Below are 15963 nucleotides of genomic sequence, written 5' to 3'. Positions count from 1 at the left end.
TTTGTGATTGTTTTGTATGTTTGGGTGCTGTCAAACTGGGTGCATAAACGTTTATAATTGTTAGCTCTTCTTGATGTTTAGACCCTGCAATTATGATATAATGGCCTTCTTCATCTCTTGTTACAGTCTTTCATTTAAAATCTAGTTTGTCTGATATAAGTAATAGCTACTCCAGCTTTCTTTTGACTTCCAGTAGCATGATAGATGGTTCTCTATCCCCTCACTTTCAATCTGAAGGTGTCCTCAGGTCTAAAATGGGTCTTTTGTAGACAGCAAGTAGGTGAGTCTTGTTTTTTTACCCATTCTGATACCCCATGGCTTTTGATTCGAGCATTTAGTCCATTTACATTCAGTGTTATTATTGAAAGATACGGGTTTTGAGTCATTGTGTTATCTGTAGGTCTCATGCTTGTAGAGATATCTCTGGTCCTTTGTAGTCTTTGCAACATTCCACTCACAGAGTCCCCCTTAGGATCTCTTGTAGGGCTGGTTTAATGGTGATGAATTCCTTCAGTTTTTGTTTGTCTCGGAAAACCTTTATCTCTCCTTCTATTCTGAATGACAGGCTTGCTGGATAATGGATTCTTGGCTGCATATTTTTCCTATGCAACACATTGAAAATTTCCTGCCACTCCTTTCTGCCCTGCCAAGTTTCAGTAGATAGGTCTGCTACTACCCCTATGTGTCTACCCTTGTAGGTTAAGGCCTTTTTGTCCCTAGCTGCTTTCAGAATTCTCTCTTTGTCTTTGTATTTTGCCAGTTTCACTATGATATGTCATGCAGAAGATCAATTCAAGTTGTGTCTGAAGAGAGTGCTCTGTGCCTCCTGGATTTCAGTGTCTGTTTCCTTTCCCAGATTGGGGAAGTTCTCAGCTATGATTTGTTCAAGTACACCTTCTGCCCCTTTCTCTCTGTCTTCTTCTTCTGGAACTCCTATGATGCGGATATTATTACATTTCATTGAATCACGTAGTTCTCTAATTCTCCCCTCGTGGTCCAGACTTTTTTTATCTTTCTTTTTTTCAGCTTTCTTTTTCCATAATTGTATCTTCTATTTCACCTATTCTCCCCTCTGCCTCTTCAGTCCTCGCTGTCACTGCCTCTACTTTATTTTGCACCTCATTTACAGCATTTTTTAATTCATCATGACTGTTTTTTAGTTCCTTGATCTCTGCAGCGATAGATTCTCTGCTATCGTCTATACTTTTTTCAAGCCTAGCGATTAATCTTATGACTATTACTCTAAATTCTTGTTCAGTTTTATTGTTTATATCTGTTTTGATCAGTTCTTTAGCTGTCATTTCTTCCTGGAATTTCTTTTTTTTTTTTTTTTTTTTTTTTTTTTCAACGTTTATTTATTTTTGGGACAGAGAGAGGCAGAGCATGAACGGGGGAGGGGCAGAGAGAGAGGGAGACACAGAATCGGAAACAGGCTCCAGGCTCCGAGCCATCAGCCCAGAGCCTGACGCGGGGCTCGAACTCACGGACCGCGAGATCGTGACCTGGCTGAAGTCGGACGCTTAACCAACTGCGCCACCCAGGCGCCCCTTCCTGGAATTTCTTCTGAGGAGAATTCTTCCGTTTCATCATTTTGACTAGTTTTCTGTCTCCTGTGTGTTTTAAAAGCTTGTTATGTGTCCTGCATCTGTGAGCACCACTATATTAAAGAGGTGTCATAAGCTATCTAGGGCCTGGCCCTTGAGGAGGTGTTTTTTGGAGTGTGTTACTTGCTCTCTGTTGTTAGTGACTCTGGTTGTTTTATCTCCCTACCTGTAGTGATGTTTTGAACCCTCCACCAAGTGTGCTTTGATTTGTTTGTTGAAGTAGCCCTTTAACAGTATCCTGGGGTAACACAAGCTCACGAAGATGAGTGCGTTCAGTGCACTACATTCAGTGCAAAAAACCAAAACCCGCAGAGCCGTTCTGGCTCCTAATGTGTGGCGTTCTGCTGTGAGGCAATGCACTGCGATGCACGCGGTCATTGTTTCTCTGTAGGCTTGGAGGCGTCATAGTAGGGGGACTGAGGGGTGCAAGGGGTCACTCCCTCCCACTTCACCTCCCAGAAACACGGGGACTCCAGAAACTTTTTGCACCAAAGACGTCTTCACCCCACCATCACTCTGAAACACCGTCACCTAATAGTCGCATTTCTTCCATTGGCTATTATTTATCCTGTTTTGCTCCCCTTATCCCTCATGGGGCAGGTGCTTTCTGGGAGCAGTTACTGAGGTCCTTTATAACTCCCCGCCTGGTCTAAAGGGCTGCCTTCCTTCAGCCTTTGGGGTAAAGGGCCTATAATTGTAAATTCACATGTAGTACCATAGGTCCCTGAGGATCTGTCTGCTTTTTTCCCTGGTCTGTTTTCGCTCTGTCATTCAAATTGGGTAATTTCCATTTCATGGATTCTTTCCTCTCTCCCCTCCTTTATGCCGTTGAACTCATCCACTGAGCTTTTAGCTTTGGTTGTTTTATTTTTCACTTCTGAAATTTACATTTGGGTTCTCTTTATATCTTCTATTTTTTTGCTGAGACTTCAAATTTTTTTTTTTTTTTGATAAGGGCTTTCTTTTTTCTCATTTGGTTTCAAGCATGTTCGTAATTGTTTAAAGCATTTTTAGCATGCCTTCTTTAAATCCTTGTTAGATAATTCTTCATCTTGGTGTTAGCATCTGTTGATTCTCTTTTCATTCAGTTTGAAATCTCCTTAGTTCTTAATATTCTGAATGATTTTTGATTGAACCGTGGATAATTTGTGTATTATGTTATGAGACTCTGGGTCTTCTTTGAACCCCGTATTGACACTGCTTCAGCAGAGATTGTTGGGGGAGGCATCTCATTACTACCAGGTAGATGTAGAAGTCCAAGTTCCCTACTTGCTTCCATTGATACTGGAGTGGGTGGGCTCTTCCTTACTGGGGATGACGGTTCTGCTCCCCTACTTGGTCTCTACTGACATTCACTGGGGATGGCCTTGTTATTGTTGGGTGATGGTGAAAGCCCTGACTCTCCACAGTGCCTTCTCTGAGACCAGAGAAGAGCCTCAGTACTGCTGGATGAAGATAGACATGCAGGCTCCCCACATGGTTTCCACCGACATGGTGGAGGTGGGGCTCATTATCAGCTGGCACACATGAATGTTCTGACTGCCTACTTGGCTTTCTCTTTCACCAACCTGGAAGGTATGTTGGGGTGCCTCAGTGCAGCCTCCTAAATGTGGAAGTCTAGGATTCCCTTTTGGCCCTTTGCTCATATGAGTGAGGGTGGAGGCACAGTTTTTTCCTGTAGTGTTTGGTTGGTATGGTATAGTTATTGCCTCAGAGTTTTCTGTTTTCTTAGGCTGTCCTTGACTGTTTTGCTAGAGAGAGCAAGCTTTGGGGGAAGATGCTTTTTTCTATACCCTTATGTGTTTCTGGAATATTGTCTGCTTAACTCCATATCTAGGATGCATGAGGCAAAAGAAAACCCAGGGAGCTCACCGGTGTATCATTTCTTGAGTCTCAAAGTCCCTAGTCACCTTGCCTTTTTCGTCTCTTAGAGATTTCTTGTATTTGTTTTCTATATAATGCCCAGGGATTTTACTTAACAGGAAGAACAGAGGAAAGTACTTCTACTCAGAAGCAGAAGTATCCTTGTGATAGGTATTTTTCAGTGATAGCCTCTTTTACTATATATACTGTAAGGATCATAGGAGTAATCTACCCTAAAAACATGACTTTTGTTACTGTCTGTGTATGCATTTTGCATTTATGTAATTTACATATCATTTCTATAATCAGTTGAAAGCCCCTTAGAAAAATGATAACATCCTGGTGTTACTATGAGTATATAGCGATGATAACACAGAACTTTGCTTAAGAATGTAAATATGCTGTACTAAAGTTGAAGTAGCTTGTGGTTATGGTTTTTGTCTCAGTCTGACAAGAATTCTACTTGCCCTGATAGGAGGATCATATTGTTAGAAGAGTCTCTGAGTTCTTAAGAAGTGCTCCAAGGCAGAAGTTTAAAGAAAGCAAATCATGGACATGCTGGAAGTATTCACCACCCCGTAATCCTTCCTCTGTTTTTAGCCCATACAAAGTTTTGTGTTTTATTTAAAAAATTTTTTATATAATATATTCTGACAACTGAAGTTACTCAGTTATTCTCAACCTGTTATATATAGGGATTCACCTATTATATACAGATTGTGGCATGAAAGAAATTATCTTCCCTGTAGCTCAGCCATGTATGGTGAACTACAGTAGAGAGGACATCTAGGTACCCCCACCCTCGTCCCCACATGTACATACCTTGTCCACATGAGAACTTAGGCACTTTCTCATAGGCCCATGGTATGAAGGGAATTAGGTAAGATAGACTTGAACTCAGAGGGATCTTGGCCTTATTCCCTAGTTATCTTTATATTGATTTGAGGGGGACCTGGGTGGCTCAGTCAGTTAAGCGTCCGACTTTGGCTTGGGTCATGATCTCATGGTTTGTGAGTTCAAGCCCCACATCAGGCTCTGTGCTGACAGCTTGGAGCCTGGAGTCTGCTTTGGATTTTGTGTCTCCCTGTCTCTGCCCCTCCCCTGCCCACGCTCGCTCTCTCTCTCTCTCTCTCTCTCTCTCTCAATAAATAAACATTAAAAAGTTTTCTATATTGATTTTTTAAAGTCTATATATTTCTTGCAAATTAGTAGAAAAATAATTGTGAGAAAGATATATAGCATTCCTAAGTGTGACTAATGCTGGTTTGCAGGCTGAATGTCTTAGTGGCTTAATAGTTTGGGTAAGTATAAATCTAACCGGTTATTTTCTGCCACTCTAAGCAGGATTGTACTTAGCAAGTTCATGTTGATACTACCCCTTTCATACAGATTATTAGAGCAGGTAATGTAGGTCTTTCCTACACTGCTTTGTTGACGTGAAATAATCCTAACTAATGGTGTACTCTCCCCTTGGTCTAACTTTTAAAACTTCCTTGCTTCAATTTAAACCTTTTCTTCTTATTTCATCATTTGAAGGTATTGTTGATTTGGATGGCAAATTGTGGAATGGGTTTTTTTATATACTTGTATTTGTAATATGATAGTCTGTCATATGAACATAACCTAATGTTTTTAAATTCTCTTCCTTTAAGGTATTGTATCCAGATCTGGGACCCTGACTTATGAAGCGGTTCACCAAACAACACAAGTTGGACTGGGGCAGTCTTTGTGCGTTGGTGAGAGATTTTTGATAAAATCATTTTACTGTAACACAGTGTCTTCACTGAAAGAGTAGAGTACTAATTATTATTTTGATTTTTTTGTAAGAAGTTTTGATAACCATTTCATTAAAAAGATGGTGTGATCTTAAATTTAATTTGCCGAAGTGTGAAGCACCACCATATATTTTCAAGATTCATGGTCCAAGGTTTGACTTTCATGTTGAGGAACAAGCACCGTGAGACATTTAGCTCCGGAAGAGGCTTGGTGCCTAAAAACACCACTAACTTGACTTGCTGTGAAGAAATGGTTCTTCATTAGGACTTTTGTTACTGTAATTATCATTTTGTTGCCATTGTAAACTGTTATTTATGCTTCACAGTTAGGGAATTCTTTGCTGTTTGTTGTCTTATTCTTAAGGCAACCTTCTGAGGCACCTCTGAGCTGAAAAGTTGTACTATTGGAGCTTTATTGGTGAGAAAATCTATGTTGAGGATGACTGAGCTCCCAGAACCTCTTTTTTATCTCATTATACTGCCTACCTCTTTTAAAAGTAACAAGGTTTTACATTTTAAAATAATTTTAGTATTTGTTGCCAAAGCCAGGCAGTTTTCTCATTTTTATAAATATTTCTTCAAATTTTTAGAATAACTTTTAAAAGCCTTTCAAAGGCCGTCTGGGTGGCTCAGTCAGCTAAGCCTCTGACTCTTGATTTCAACTCAGGTTGTGATCTCATGATTCATGAGATCAAGCCCCACGTAGGGCCCTGTGCTGACAGCGCAGGAGCCTGCTTGGGGATTCTCTCCCTCTCTCTCTGCCTCTCTCTCTGTCAAAATAAATAAAATTTAAAAAATAAAAGCCTTTCAAGAATACCTTTTTATAATAAATTATACAATATAGCCCTGGAGCATTATTAGGATTGAGAGCCATAAAATCACTATTGGAAACCTTAATTGAGCTGCTCTGTGTACAAAGCACAATCTTAGCCACAAAGTGATGGAGAATAAGAACAGGTTTGAAACAGAGTTGCCAAAGTCATGTTCTCCAGTGTCTGTTTTTAATTTGTAAAATGCTAATAATAATAATGCCCATTTCACAGAGAGGTTAGAAGAATTAGGAAATGGCAGTTCTAACGTGTGCTGAGGCACAGTCCTTGACACACATTTGGCACTCAAATGCAACTTCTCTTCAGAGGTGCATTGAAAAGTAGGAAATCAATCCTGCTTTCAGTAAGTTTACAATGTAAAAATTTTGTAAAGTGTCAGCCAATCTTTGGGAACATTTACTTTAATCCTATTCAAGTAGTTGTCTTTAAATGCTTGTGCTGTAGTCATTACCCTGTATCTAAGGGAAGAGGGGTCAGTGCACCCCCAACTCTATCCCTCACTGGGACTTGGGTCTTGAAACTTGTATGCAGTTTCTCTGCAGTGTGCCTCATCTAATAGTTACTTTGTGCAAAGAAATTTGTAAAAGGTTTAATCAGAGAAGAGACATTCTTTTGTCTTCTGTAGCTTGCAGCACAAACACACATTTTCTTAAAATGCTTGAAAGAGTTATTTGGGAATAATTTTGTGGGAGGGAAGAAGCTTGATAAAGGAGCTAAAACAAAAAGAAGATAGTCTTTGTGAGTATCAAAAGGCAACCACCATTTAGCATTCATGTAATATTAGAAACAAATAAATGTAGCACTTTGTGATTGTTTTTAATGTTCAATGCAAGAGTGATGATACATTTTAAAACAGTGGTGAGAGGGGTAAGCAAAGTAAGAAATGAGTTGAAACAACATTTCTAAGCCTAATTTTTGTGGTTTGTCCTTAAATTTTCTGCTGGTGTTGATATTCTTCAACTTTTTCAGGCATTGGAGGTGATCCTTTTAATGGCACAGATTTTATTGACTGCCTTGAAATCTTTCTGAATGATCCAGCCACAGAAGGCATCATATTGATTGGTGAAATTGGCGGTAACGCAGAAGAAAATGCTGCAGAATTTTTGAAACAACATAATTCAGTAAGCTTGGGTTTGGGTTTGGAAAAATATAGCTCCCTGCACGTAGTAGACACTTCCTGAGCTAGTCGCTGCTGCACTGCTGTTGAATCTTACTTTCCCGACTTTGCTTTTGCAGAGGTTGCTAACGGCCTCCATTCATCCTTCGTCTCTATCCTCTTGGTTTTTCTCCTGGTTCTTCTCGTCTTAATTTTCCCCTGGATTTACTTTCTGTGCCTGTTCCTTAAGTGCGAATGACTAGTGTGTATAAACATCATACTTCATGCAGTTTCCAAGGCAGAAGCCTCAAAAGCATCTTTTACTTCCATCTCATCACCTGTTTCCACTCAGTTATTACCAAGATCTGGCCTCAGTAATACACTGAGATTCAGAGCATCGTCTGTTATTGCTCCCTTTGCTCTGGTTTCAGCTGCCGTCTTACCTCATCTGCACCGTGTCTGTGGTTTCTTCCTGATAATCTCTACTCCTGTTCCTCAGCCAGCACTCCCTCCCCTTCTCTCCTGGGCCATCCTGCTCATGGCCACCCAATTATCTGCCCTTCGGAAACTCAGACACCGAAGCCTCATGCCCCCTGGTTTTATTGAACCATTACAGTTTCCCATTCCGTATCGGATGAAGTGTGGACTTAGCATGTTATTCCAGTCCCTACACACCTCCCTAACCCTCTTCTCCAGCTCCATGTCCCATCTGACATGCCAGTTGTTTTCATTCCCGCTTGCCTTCGCATGTTCCCTCCGCAAGGCATGCTTAATATCCGATTCTCACTCTGGTCTATGTCAGGGACAACAGGGAGCGGCATGTTGGTGCCCAGCCCAGTCCCCTGGCCCATGAGGCACCAGTAAGTGGTGGATAAGGAGAGAATAAATAGATTGTTAGGAGTTTGGGGTAAAATGTTACTAGAGTGTCTCAAATTCAAATAAGTTGTAAAGTTGAAATTTAAGGAAAAACTGACTTCTCTTTAGGAAAGAGGTTAATATGACATTATTACCATGTTCAAGTGAATTTTGGAATGTATTTAGACCCAGCTCTGAATCTCTTGAATAGCTTAGAATTTAGTGTGAAAAGCTAAGCATATACATTTTACTTCATTTCATGTATGTTTTCTTATTCCTGGCTAGTCCTTATGGGGCTAATTTTTATTAAGAACCTACTGTGTTCAGTACTCTAGGTTGAACAGGTGACATAAAACACTTAGCACAGTACCTGGCACAGAGTGAACCATATTATCTGCTGCCACCATTACTGTTTTTAGTATTATCATCATCATTGCAATGAGAGTAGTTACTGGTAAAAGTGGTGTTGTTTAATCTTGACCCTTTGAGTAAGATGTTTTTGTCCTTTTATGAGTAAGGAAACTGACACAGGAAGGTTAATAACTTGCCAGTGGTAGGTGTGCAACAAATGAGCTAAGGGTGGGATTCACCCCCCAGGTCTGCCTGACGTGTCCATGATCCCATGGAGGGATCAGGAATTGGATTGCAGGGATTAAGGGCAAGGGTCAGCAGCCCCGGGCCTCTGATCAGACTACACTGACCTCATCCTGACTGGTCTTTCTGTTTTGGGGCTTTCACATTTCTCATTATTTCTGTATCCTATTTGCAGACTACACTTCCTCATAGTCTTTTTAATTGTATTTTTCTCTTCTTAAAAAATTTCAAGTGACTCTTCTTTGTTTATAGGACAGACTATAAACTTATCTGACATTCTAGGTTCATCAAAATCTTGTTTCTTTCTAGTGCAGTATTCTCACTCTGTGAGTATGGGGACAGAGGGATCAAGTAGAAATTAGTGCCACTCAGCGGTGCCTGGGTGATTCAGTCACTTAAGCGTCCGACTTCAGCTCGGGTCATGATCTCATGGTTCGTGAGTTCGAGCCCCGCGTCAGGCTCTGTGCTGACAGCTCGGACCCTGGAGCCTGCTTCAGATTCTGTGTCTCCCTCTCTCTCTGCCCCTCCCCTGCTGCTGACGCTGTCTCTCTTTGTCTTTGAAAAATGAATAAACCTTAAAAAAAAATTAAAGAGAAATCAGTGCCACTCAAATATGAGATGCTCATATAATTGCAGAGCCCACATGTGAATGAATAATTGACCTGTAGACTCTTTTCTTTTTAATTCTGTACTATAGTAGATGCTGGGCATACAGAGCTAAGTGAGAACATAGTTCCTGCATTCAGGGAATATATAGTTTGGGAAGGGAACACATGGGAAGTCAGTCACAGCCACTGTACTTAGTGTAACAGTGGAGACTTGTTAAGGGCACAGCAGGGTCCCTGAATGGAAGATGATCAACCATGAGGGCATTTGTAGAGACTGTGGGAGGAAGAGTCGGAAAGGCTCATGGGAGAAGAGAAGACTTGAGCCAGGTCTCAGAAGTTAAGTAGAAGTTTGCCAGGTGTCCAAGGAGCGGGGAGAGCATTCTCAGCAGCGGAACAGAGGCCGAGCAGCCCGGAATTGCTGCACGGTGAAGAGCAGGAGGAGCGGTGGGAGACGAGGCCGGAGTAAGCAGGGTCAGACCACACAGGCACTGGCGTGCTGGCACCTTAGCACAAGAAGCAACCTTTCTAGTAATCGTTCACTGCCTCGTACTCACAGTTAAAAAACAAAACACAACTGACTTCATTTAAGAATGTCCTTGATGAAGCAGTGGAGATTATTAAGTTTGTTAAATCCTGACCCATAAGGCAGTATTTTGTGATGAAGTGGGAGGTAAAGCAGCTTTCCAGTTGAGTTGTGAGCTGAACTAGCTGCTTTCTTCATGGAACACCAGTTTTACGCTCCAGAACGCCTGGCAGACACGCAGGTATGTGGACTGGGGTGTTTGGCAGAACTTTTCTCAAAAATGAACAAAGTGAACCTGCCATGTCAAGGAAAACAATTTGTAGTATTTGTTGACAGTGATAAAATTTGAGCTTTCAAGTGAATATTCATAGTTTGGAAAAGTCGCTTCTGCCCGTGAACTGGATGACTTCCTCCTACTAAAGACTTTTCTAATGAGATTGATAATGATGAATATGGTTTGTTGATACTGAATGATGAAATAGATCAGCATCCGGAAAATGTACATAACTCAGTGAACCTATGCTTTTCATCTGACCAATGAATCTTACAAAGTCATTATAGGTAAAAGATCCATTCAAACTGTAAGACAGATCAATGGATTTTAAAGTAACAAAGGACAGAAAGTTCATTGCTATGGTTTCGGATTCCAACATTGCAACTAACCTTTAAGAAATTACCACTTGAAGAGGTTTGTGTAATATCAAAGAAGAATATCCACAATTATCTGACAGGCTATTAAAATTCTTCCCCTTTTCCAACCATGTATGTATGTGAGCTCAGATTTTCTTTTACTTCAGCCAAAATAACATATTATGATAAATTGAATGTGAAAGCAGATATCAGAATCCATTTGCCTTTTGTTAAATTTGACATTCAGGAATTGCAAAAATGTAAAATAATGCCACACTTCTGAGGAGAATGTTTTTTAAGATTGTTTTCAAGTTTTTATTTTTATTTTATTTTATTTTATTTTTTATTTTTATTTATTTTATTTTATTTTTTTAATTTACATCCAATTAGTTAGCATATAGTGCAACAGTGATTTCAGGAGTAGATTCCTTAATGCCCCTTACCCGTTTAGCCCATCCCCCCTCCCACAACCCTTCCAGGAACCCTCTGTTTGTTCTCCATATTTAAGAGTTTCTTGGGGCGCCTGGGTGGCGCAGTCGGTTAAGCGTCCGACTTCAGCCAGGTCACGATCTCGCGGTCCGTGAGTTCGAGCCCCGCGTCGGGCTCTGGGCTGATGGCTCAGAGCCTGGAGCCTGTTTCCGATTCTGTGTCTCCCTCTCTCTCTGCCCCTCCCCCGTTCATGCTCTGTCTTCTCTGTCCCAAAAATAAATAAAAAACGTTGAAAAAAAAAATTTAAGAGTTTTTTTTTGTCCACCTCCCTGTTTTTGTATTATTTTTGCTTCCCTTCCCTTCCCTTGTGTTCATCTGATCTGTGTCTTAAAGTACTCTTTTGAATGAAGTCATATGATACTTGTCTTTCTCTGACTAATTTCACTTAGCATAATACCCTCTAGTTTCATCCACGTACTTGCAAATGGCAAGATTTCATTCTGTTGATTGCCGAGTAATACTCCATTGTATATATATATATACCACATCTTCTTTATCCATTCATCCATCAATGGACATTTGGGCTCTTTCCATATTTTGGCTATTGTTGATAGTGCTGCTATAAACATCGGGTGCAGGTGCCCCTTCAAAACAGCATACTTGTATCCCTTGGATAAATACCTAGTAGTACAATTGCTGGGTTGTAGGGTAGTTCTATTTTTAATTTTGGGGGAACCTCCATACTGTTTTCCAGAGTGGCTGCACCAGTTTGCATTCCCACCAGCAGTGCAAAAGAGATCCTCTTTCTCCGCATCCTCGCCAACATCTGTTGTTGCCTGAGTTGTTAATGTTAGCCATTCTACATTGACAGGTGTGAGGTGGTATCTCATTGTGGTTTTGTTTTGTATTTCCCTGATGATGAGTGATGTTGAGCATTTTTTCATGTGTCGGTTGGCCATCTGGATGTCTTCTCTGGAGAAGTGTCTATTCATGTCTTTTGCCCATTTCTTCACTGGATAATTTGTTTTTTGGGTGTTGAGTTTGATAAGTTCTTTATAGATTTTGGATACTAACCCTTTATCTGATATGTCGTTTGCAAATATCTTCTCCCATTCCGTTGGTTGCCTTTTAGTTTTGCTGATTGTTTCCTTCACTGCACACAAGCTTTTTATTTTGATGAGGTCCCAATAGTTCATTTTGCTTTTGTTTCCCTTGCCTCTGGAGACGTGTTGAGTAAGAAGTTGCTGCGGCCAAGATCAAAGAGGTTGTTGCCTGCTTTCTCCTCATGGATTTTGATGGCTTCCTGTCTTACATTGAGGTCTTTCATCCATTTTGAGTTTATTTTTGTGTATGGTGTAAGAAAGTGTTCCAGGTTCATTTTTCTGCATGTCGCTGTCCAGTTTTCCCCGCATCATTTGCTGAAGAGGCTGTCTTTATTCCATTGGATATTCTTTCCTGCTTTGTCAAAGATCAGTTGGCCATATGTTTGTGGGTTCATTTCTAGGTTCTCTATTCTGTTCCATTGATCTGAGTGTCTGTTTTTGTGCCAGTACCATACTGTTTTGACGATTACAGCTTTGTAATACAGCTTGAAGTCTGTAAGTTTTTATTTTTAAATGATGTAATTTCTTAGTTTTAATTTGAAATACAGGAAATATCGGATATAATTTACATAAACAAAAGTTTTTTGGGATTGTCAATTTTTGTGAGTGTAAGTGGTTGTAAGACCAAATGATTTGCAAACTCCTGGCCTAGGGGAAGGTGATCGTGCCTGAAGGAAGGCACTCAGATTCCACTGAGTTCAGGTTCAGCCTTTTATAGACCTGTCTGGCTACCTTATTGCATCTGGACTCCTATTATGAACAGGATATTTTCATTCACTGTGAAATTTTACCATATATTAAAAAATTTTTTTTTGGTATCTCTTAACTAATTGATAATATTTTATGTTATTTCTTTAACTGTATAAGTCTAGAGAATTCCTGTGTAGATTTTTATTTTTAACCTCAGAATCTAGTATGGTGTTCTTTACATATCTAGAGGTTGCATAGTAGAATGGATTTTTATTAAATAAAACTAGTCCTGATCTTCCTTAGACTTCGTAGAACTGCAGAGGACAAAGGGCCCTTGGCCAGCATTCTGGTTTAGCTGTTTCATTTCATAGATGAGGAATCAGAGGTTTACAGAGCTGATGTGTCTTGTCCACAGTCAACCAGCTTTAGTCAATAGGAAATTGAGTCTGGTGACTTCTTGTCCTGCATCTTTTCCAATCTACCTTCCACCTCATCTTTTTTTTTTTTTCTAGCAAACTTATTATGGGTAAACTAATAATGAATTAAGATACAAAATCAGGTTGAAATAAAACAACCTGATCTAGTGTCTTAATTCATTATCACAAATTGCATAACTTCTATTTTTTTTTTAGTGTACTTTTATTTTTCAAATGAAAGAATCTTATATGTATTTGTAAAATAGTTTGTGGACAGCCAAGTTGAAGTTTAATACCTAAACAGACCAAACATTTACTCAGGATTCTCTTCCTGAGATTGTGTGAAAAGTCATGTCCTCTCAGAGGAGAATGCAGGGGCTGCAATTACAGCTTAATGTTTGTGCTGCTTCTCTTAGTGAGGATGGCCGGGCCCTGCCCAAGCCATTTGCCATTTACTTTCAGACTCAGGAATTTGAAGTCCAGTTTTGGTCAACTTCTTCATTACAGTGTTTAAAATATCACTTTCCAGGGTCCCAAGGCCAAGCCTGTGGTGTCCTTCATTGCTGGTTTAACTGCTCCTCCTGGCAGGAGAATGGGTCATGCAGGGGCGATTATTGCTGGAGGAAAAGGTGGAGCCAAAGAGAAGATCTCTGCCCTTCAGAGTGCGGGAGTTGTGGTCAGCATGTCTCCTGCGCAGCTGGGAACCACCATCTACAAGGTGAGCCATGACAGTGACCTGAGGTCTCTGAAGTTACAGGCCTTCTAGCACGCGGCCACACTCACTGGGTGCCCAGAAACTGTGGCCCTTTCCCCTGGGTCTTATATGTTGCTTTCTTTCTGGTGTACAACTCAACAGGCACCAACGGCTCCGTTAAGGCCCCAGTGTCCTAATTAGGCATGACCAGGAAAGAGATTCTGATTTTAAGACATTTAACTTCTTTAAACATTGCAATTTGTTCTTTTGTGAGGGGCAAACTATGATCTACAAGAAAGTATTTCCGATTCCATAAGTGCCATGAATTCCATTTGGGGGTAGTACAGGGCATTGCCTTGCATTTCTTTTTTTTCATTGAGGGCCTTTGGGATATGGCTACCCTGATCTCATAGGTTTCTGTTTCTAGGGAGAGGGGTTGAAGGCTGAGTGACAAGAAATGAAAACTGGATGAGGAGGGAGTTGATGGGGAGCAGGGAAGGGAGATCAAAAGAAGAGGTGGGGGTTTCCAGATCTTGAGCATCTGGCCCTGGCTGTGTTGGGATGCCATTGTTTGCAGGTTGGAGGCGTACCTCTTAACCATATGCTTTGCTTTATCGTTTTAAATAGCATCTTGGTTTCAGATGTTCTAAATGATTTGTTATCTTCCATAATCTCTTTGCAATGAGTTTTAGCCTCTTTAAGTGATCATTTAAGGCTCTCTTTCTCTTTATTTTTATGACGGTTATAGCCTGGACAAAAAAGCAAAGCAAAAACCAAACATTTTAAACGTGTTGAGAACAGGCAGCAATTGTATTCCCAGGAGGGAACCATGTTTTGGCTCAGTGTTTTCTGCCCTTGTCTTAGGGGTAATTAAATGGACTCCTTGTTTTGTTGAATCTTTGTGTTATCCTGTCTTTTGAAATAAGACACTGTGCTACAGTCCTGGGTGGTTAGTGAATGTGTGAAGATGAAGTTTATTTAAAAGGGGGAAAAGCAAATGCTTACATTCACTTTTGAGATTTGCATTACCATTTTTCTCCAGTAGGTGGCAGCAGGCAACTACACATTGGTTTTATTCGAATTATTACAGTCTAGAGGAATATGATTTTCTGTATTGTTTCCTTTTCAGATATTTCTGAGGTGCACTTGACATTCTGTTCAAACCTTAACTGAATCTGCATTTAGTCTCTTTCTCAGAGAAACGAAGCAAACCTGTTTCCATTGCCTTATTAAAAAGGCCAGTGTGGTTCATGTATGGCATTAAAGGTTTGCATAAGTAGTTGAGTTTGTCAACTCTTAATAATAATACTGCAGTAGAAAAATAAGTACAGTTCAAAGCTGCTCAGCCTCTGTGTTTGGGAGACATAAAGTTGAGCCTCTGCATCTAGTTTAGTGAAATTCAAGCTGACACAGCCTAATTTGAAAGCTGTTACATTGTGTTCAAGCACCTTCATCCTGCTACATTTCACTTCTGTAATTTTTGGTTGTTCAAAGGATTCTAAAGATAAGAGGTTTCAGAATCACTTTGACCATGAATGTGATTTGAATCTTAAATCTTTTTATCCCTTCTCTCTTCTGTGTCTCTCTGTTTCTGAAGGAGTTTGAAAAGAGGAAGATGCTATGAAAGGAAAACCAAGAAGTTGCCTAAACCTATGGAATGAATCATTATGGAAATATGAACCCGTGGCTCTTTGCGTCTGTTGTCCCCTGATTGTCAACCTGTGCGCCTATTGCTGGTCTGTCTGTGCAGCAGAAAGCCAGAGCAAGGTTCAGAACGTCCTAGATTGAGAGATTTCCATCGCATCGTATAGCAGACAGCCAATAAAGCTACCATTTGATTTGAATGTGGTTTTGAAGCTTTTTATTGTCCCGATGAGGTGGGTGGGGAGGGTGAGAGAAGGGGAGGTGTGGGGGGGGGGGGGATATTGTGTGTGTTTTAACGGACTCTGTGGAGAACACTGTAACCAACTTTTGAGAGAACGAGGCTGTAAAAATTTCAGTGCGGCATTTGTCTAATTATCTTAGACCCAGAGTAACTTTAGTTCTCTTTTGAATCCTAGTTTTCTCATGTATATATATAGTACTACTATCTTTCAGGATAGTTTTGAGAACTAGAGCATATATAAAGGCAACTTACTTGTTGTCAGTGCCATTGTCATCATCATCATCAGGATTACAGGCAGAAGCCCATCTTTGTTTCGCTTGAGAGGTGGAAGGTCTTCAATAATGCTGTGTTTTCCTGTGGTTCTGCAG

General features: G+C 40.4%; 1 protein-coding gene across 3 annotated transcripts in view; it reads left to right on the top strand.

Moving 5' to 3' along the window:
* The window catches only part of SUCLG1 (succinate-CoA ligase GDP/ADP-forming subunit alpha), a 40760-nt gene extending 25206 nt beyond the window's left edge, over positions 1 to 15554 (top strand). For all 3 annotated transcript variants that reach the window (XM_047853651.1, XM_047853652.1, XM_047853650.1), the window contains 4 exons: positions 5120 to 5203; positions 7042 to 7193; positions 13546 to 13734; positions 15308 to 15554. In XM_047853651.1, the coding sequence (XP_047709607.1) occupies positions 5120 to 5203; positions 7042 to 7193; positions 13546 to 13734; positions 15308 to 15334 (452 nt within the window). In that variant the 3' untranslated portion in view covers positions 15335 to 15554. The remainder of the gene's footprint in view (positions 1 to 5119; positions 5204 to 7041; positions 7194 to 13545; positions 13735 to 15307) is intronic.
* Positions 15555 to 15963: the final 409 nt, after the last annotated feature.

Source organism: Prionailurus viverrinus, chromosome A3, assembly GCF_022837055.1.
Source record: "Prionailurus viverrinus isolate Anna chromosome A3, UM_Priviv_1.0, whole genome shotgun sequence".
NCBI classification, from domain to species: Eukaryota; Metazoa; Chordata; class Mammalia; order Carnivora; family Felidae; genus Prionailurus; species Prionailurus viverrinus.
The sequence above is the reverse complement of the archived record's forward strand: the minus strand, read 5'-3'. Positions and strand labels throughout refer to the sequence as shown.